Below are 6,247 nucleotides of genomic sequence, written 5' to 3'. Positions count from 1 at the left end.
TTTGAACACAGAACGTTAGATTGATAACATGATGCCCCAAAGTTTATCATTGGGTTCACATTTTATAAAATTCGCCGCCATTGCTGCCCTTGTTATCACATGACTAGCGAGAATTTAGGTTCGGATACCTTGGCATGACATTTGGTGACCAGTGTCCCAAATGCTATCTTTTATGTTCCTTTTTTGTTTCTTTTTCTTGATAAATAAACTTATAGTAGACTAATATTTTTGATAAAAGTGATAATGTCAAGATATCAATATCCTGTATATACTGAAGAAGTAACAAAGAAAACTTTTAAAGAAAATATAATACATTTGTTGAATTGTATTTTGATTGCAATTCATTTACAACTTCTCAATGAAATCTTTCCCATGAAAGCCATTTCTTGTAATTCACATGAACATATAATAAAATGTTAACATTTTGCTTATGATATGGTTTATGTTTTTGATTTATGTTGAAAGGTAAATAGTACAAAATATTAATGAAAGACTTGAAACTTAAAAACATTGAACATAAAATATACAAATGTGTAACTTTGGTAAAATTACAACTAAATCACTTTGTTAAGACAAGTTGTCCTTCTTCAGTTACTGGTGGCATCAATGATATTTCAGTTAACAAGTCAACATTAATTATTAGAAATATAAGAGCACAAATTGAATGCTATGTTCTCTTGTAGACAAATTAGATTAAAGACAATACAAATCTTTCATTACATGTATTGATCTTTGGTGTTTTCACCAGAGACGAGGAACCCAATAATGTGTACTAATGGAAGCATCATTACCTTTTTATTGTGCCCTTTGCAATTTTTGTACAATTCATATTGGCTAATGTTTTCGTATTTCATTTTAAAGGATAAATTGTGTTAAAAAATTTAAACTTATTTCTTTACCAGCATATACAAGTAACATAGTTAATATATAATTAATAAAGAACAAAAGCAAACGGGTTAGACAACAAGTTCTTGCAACATTAGATACAATTCGTCCCAAATTGAGTATTAAAATAACAGTTGATACGTAAATGTAGGCAGAAATTAAAAAGATTTATTAATAAGCACAGCAATTGGTTGATATTGGCAATTGGTTGATATAGACATTCAAAAGCAACAACAACTACTTTAGCGATGTTATCTGTTTTCTGATCCTTCGGGATCATTTATTCGATCAAGCCGGTGCTAGGGGGCGTGAGGGATTTAGCACTTTTTCACTATCCCTCATGTCAGACTCAATCAAACTTAGTCTGCAATTTTCATGTAATTATGCTGTGATTAATTCTGTCAAGGGATCACACTTTGTCAAGATTTTAAGTAAAAAAACCTTTTGAAGCAACCACCATACCAAAATTCCGTATAATACCCGGCGTAAAATCATGGCTACAGAATACACCAAAATCAACAACGGACGAAATTTTAAAAGAAATGATAATAGATCCTGAATTATCCCCACTTCAACTGTCACCCTTTAGAAGTAACAATCCGTCGCCGTGCAGCAGCCACACAAGCACATCAACCAATTGCCAGGATGAAAAAAAACACTGAATGACGTTGACATAAAAATTTATTCCATTTACGGTATTTTTTCTTAAAAAGCATACAGCTAAATATAGATTATGGGGTAAACCCAAAATGACATAATTTAAACTATTTTTAGAACAAATCACGTGACGTAAAAGTATACCCGATTTTTGTACGTTAGACAATGGTTTTTCTATTATTCTGATATTTTATAACCCTGATGAAGACTCGTGAGAGTCGAAACGTCGGTTAGCATCATTAAATAAACTTTAAAACTTATCCTGTGTTGATTGTTTGTTCCACTTGTATTGTTTTTCTTGTATTTTACGGTAGTGGAACAAGCATCCCGTTAGGGATCCAATCTTCACGGGTTCGTCAAACAGATCAACACACGGTGTGGGAGGTTATTCGAGATTTGTTATCTTACCTCCGGTATCCATCTATTGGATCCATCGTACTTTGCACTGACGATACCTTTGAAGAAGGAGCCACGCAACGAACACATAATTAGATGTCTGAATCAGAGCTTTACGAGGAATCGGTAACTACACAGTCAGCATCAGTAACAACGGTTCCGGTACAGGCTAATAAAAAACGAAAGACAGACGACAACGATTTTTCATCCCGCCGCATCAGCCAAGAAAATCTTTCTCGTTTTAAAGTTTTAAAGAAATTAAATATACAACTTACACGCACAGAACACCACGTCCAATATTTAGAGAAATGTGTTATTAATAAATCAACACCAAGATCTTTACGGGTTAATTTAACCCCACAGGTCCCAGTAATTAATTCAGTCCTACAAATTAAATGGGAAGAAGCCCACATAAACTTTGGACTACAACTCACCAAAATATTATTAGAATATTGGAACACAAGGAAATCACAACTGGTAGAAGAAATTAGGGAGGTAGAGAAACATCTAAAAGACACCACTTCAACTGACGAAGTCGACCTAATTGCTGACATCATATCAAAAATTGTACTATCGGTCAGAAGAGATCTCAGTAACAAAAAATCAACCCAAGATCCCGAAAAATCCTCTAAACAAAACACCCGCCAGTGATCATCCCAACCAAAAGAAACTGAAAAAATATGCCCAACAGAAGATTCAGAACAAAACAATTACATGAACGAAATCTTCTCCTCCGTAACTATCATAAATTTGTCATAAATTTATCAAACTACAATCTCTCCACACCCGAAAAAATGATTCTTTGTAGAGGATTGTCATTCTGCCCCACCCCAAGAAAAACAGACAAAATAGAATTACAACGAGACTTACTACTTTTCGACAGAAGAATGAGACTTAAACACTATTTTACAGATACCACATATAACAATCCTGACCCGTTCACACAAAGCTCAGGATGGAAACCACCTGCAGGCAAATCAATGAACCTCGATGCATTTCTGTCAATCGTCCATCATGACATTCTTACAATTAAACAGTCACCGAATACAAATTATAATATTACACCCGATGAGTACCTAGCAATAACAAAACTTCAACAAAATAAGGATATCATTATAAAACAAGCCGACAAAGGAGGAGCGATAGTCATTTTAAATAAATCTGATTACATTGTCGAAGGTTTAAGACAACTCAACGACAAAATCACATACAGGACCACACCCTACGATCTTACAAACAAATCCACCAGAGAGATCAACAATTTTTTAACATATCTGAAGAAACACTCCCTTATGTCACAGCAACACATCAGCTACCTTACTGCGAAAAATTGCAGGACACCCATCTTCTATTTATTACCTAAAATTCATAAGCCTAATAACCCCGGACGCCCCATCGTCTCAGCTTGTGGAAGTCCTACAGAAAAATTATCTGAATTTGTAGATCACTTTTTACAACCATTAGCACGTAAAGTCCCCTCATATATTAAAGATACCCGTCATTTCCTAGAAAAAATACACAAATTAAACAACGTACCTAAAGACGCATTCTTAGTCACAATAGATGTGACAGCACTTTACACTAATATTCCACACAAAGAAGGCATTTTAGCAGCCAAATATGCACTACAACAAAGATCTGAACAAGAACCCAAAACCTGGATCCTTCTAAGAATACTTTACTTCATACTCAAGAAAACATGTTTCAGATTCAATGATACATTTTATGAACAAATTGCCGGAACCACGATGGGTACCAAATGCGCACCTAGCTATGCGATAATTTTTATGGATAAGATAGAACAAGAGTTCCTAGCTAAATACCCGATATCTCCACTGGTATGGTGGAGATATATCGACGATATATTTATGGTTTGGCCACACTCGAGAGAGGATTTGAATGCCTTCACTACGGCCTTAAATAGTTTCCACACAACGGTCAAGTTTACGGTAGACATAAACCAAACATCAGCAAACTTCTTGGATGTTACTGTCAAAGACTTAAAAGGAAAATTATCAACCACACTATACACAAAACCAACGGATGCACATATGTATTTACACTATAGCTCATTCCATCCACGTCACCAAAAAGCAAGTATCCCATATAGCCAAGCCGTCAGAATAAGGAGAATATGCAGCACTGACGAACAATTTGAAATATGCACAAAACAACTTACGGAAAACCTTATTGCACGCGGTTATCCCAGAAAATTAATATACGAAGCCATCAAAAAAGCCAAAATTACCGATCTTGATACCAATGTCGATACTAAAGCACAAAAGGAAATTATACCGCTTATAATTACTCATAACCCGCTTATTCTAAGAACAAATAATATCATCTCTAAATACACCCACCTCCTGGAAAACGACCCCACTTTAACAATGTTTAATAAATACAAAATATGTACAGTATTTCGAAAACCAGCATGCCTAAGAAACACACTCACAAAATCAGACATCAATCCCCAGATGAAACCACAAGGATCACACCCATGTAAAAGAAATTGTATCGCATGCAAACATATCAGCAGTAAATCTTATGTTAAAATTCATTCAACAGGAAAATACTTTCATATCAAAGGCACATATGATTGTAATTCATCCAGTTTAATCTATTTAATAACATGCAACAAATGTGGAATACAATATGTAGGACAAACCGGCAATACTATAAGAGAACGTCTATATGGCCATTTCGCAGACATAAAAAATGCCAACAATTATAAACCCGTTTCCCGCCATTACACAACACACGAACACAACGTTAATGACGTCGACGTAACTATGTTATTATCAACACCTAAGAACGTCAACATCCGCCTCAGAACTGAAGAAACACTTATATCAATATTTAAAACACGATCACCATCCGGACTCAACTTAATACAGTAATAATGGAAATCCAAAATAATTTACAGAAACAACAGTTAACAGCGAACAACGAACACTTCATTGAAATATCCAAAAAACTACGACAATGTAAAACCTGCAACAAATTTCTGAAAGGATCAAAAAGTAACTTCAACCGACACTTTAAAATTCACCAAGACACGAAATTACGATTTATATGCTACATCTGCAACAACTCTTTTAGCCGACGTGAACACCTCCAGAAACACAGTAATACGATACACAAACAACCACTAAAACGATACCTCACCAAATTAGAGAAAAAACACGACAACATTGAAATAAAACCTATCAAACCTTGGAAAAAACCTTTTGAAGCAACCACCATACCAAAATTCCGTATAATACCCGGCGTAAAATCATGGCTACAGAATACACCAAAATCAACAACGGACGAAATTTTAAAAGAAATGATAATAGATCCGGAATTATCCCCACTTCAACTGTCACCCTTTAGAAGTAACAATCCGTCGCCGTGCAGCAGCCACACAAGCACATCAACCAATTGCCAGGATGAAAAAGAAACACTGAATGACGTTGACATAAAAATTTATTCCATTTACGGTATTTTTTCTTAAAAAGCATACAGCTAAATATAGATTATGGGGTAAACCCAAAATGACATAATTTAAACTATTTTTAGAACAAATCACGTGACGTAAAAGTATACCCGATTTTTGTACGTTAGACAATGGTTTTTCTATTATTCTGATATTTTATAACCCTGATGAAGACTCGTGAGAGTCGAAACGTCGGTTAGCATCATTAAATAAACTTTAAAACTTATCCTGTGTTGATTGTTTGTTCCACTTTTATTGTTTTATTGTAAGATTTTAAGTAGTTCGTTTATGTATGAGTAAACTGGAAATCGTTATGTGTATACTTAATTATATTGTTTCTCCGACAGGAAGTCCTTTCATTCCTTACACAATGCTTGGTAATGCTGCACAAGAACAAGTGAATAATCCCCAATAATTTAACATAATTATACGAGATCAAAAGGACTGATGGTCCTATCCTGCAATTTTTCGAGGAAACTTGTTAAAAAGACTTGCTATGACTATTCTTATGCAAGAAAAGGTGTTCAACGTCGCATAGATTTCATTGGATAATTATGTAAAGAGGACAATAAATAATCATGCATATGTTGTCTTTAATACAAAAACAATAAAAATAGGCATTAAAGGATATTCAATATACATAAGTGCATGCTAAACTGTGACAATCGATGTCAAAGTAAAAACACTATTTCTTATCCATGTAAACAGGATTTACAAAATAGTTTTTAATGTACGATGAAAATACTTCACTTCTATTGGCTATTTTTCACGTAAACCCGTAATCGCAATGTATCAACACCTGTAAAAAAAGAAAGTTGAAAGAGTGCGATACTC

The 6,247-nt window shown here is 34.3% G+C and overlaps 1 protein-coding gene across 1 annotated transcript; it reads left to right on the top strand.

Moving 5' to 3' along the window:
- Positions 1 to 2,732: 2,732 nt before the first annotated feature.
- LOC132716717 (uncharacterized) lies at positions 2,733 to 4,835 on the top strand. Its single transcript, XM_060700039.1, has one exon. It carries the CDS (start codon positions 2,733 to 2,735, stop codon positions 4,833 to 4,835), a length of 2,103 nt encoding a protein of 700 aa, XP_060556022.1.
- The last annotated feature ends 1,412 nt before the right edge of the window (positions 4,836 to 6,247 follow it).

This window comes from Ruditapes philippinarum, unplaced genomic scaffold, assembly GCF_026571515.1.
Source record: "Ruditapes philippinarum isolate M1 unplaced genomic scaffold, ASM2657151v2 ctg515_1_1_1_1, whole genome shotgun sequence".
NCBI classification, from domain to species: Eukaryota; Metazoa; Mollusca; class Bivalvia; order Venerida; family Veneridae; genus Ruditapes; species Ruditapes philippinarum.
Note: the sequence above shows the minus strand (reverse complement) of the source record. Positions and strands in the feature narration are given on the sequence as shown.

Bases quoted from the DNA above. Each gene is read 5' to 3' on its own strand.
- LOC132716717 (XM_060700039.1), top strand. From the start codon at position 2,733: ATGATTCTTTGTAGAGGATTGTCATTCTGCCCCACCCCAAGAAAAACA.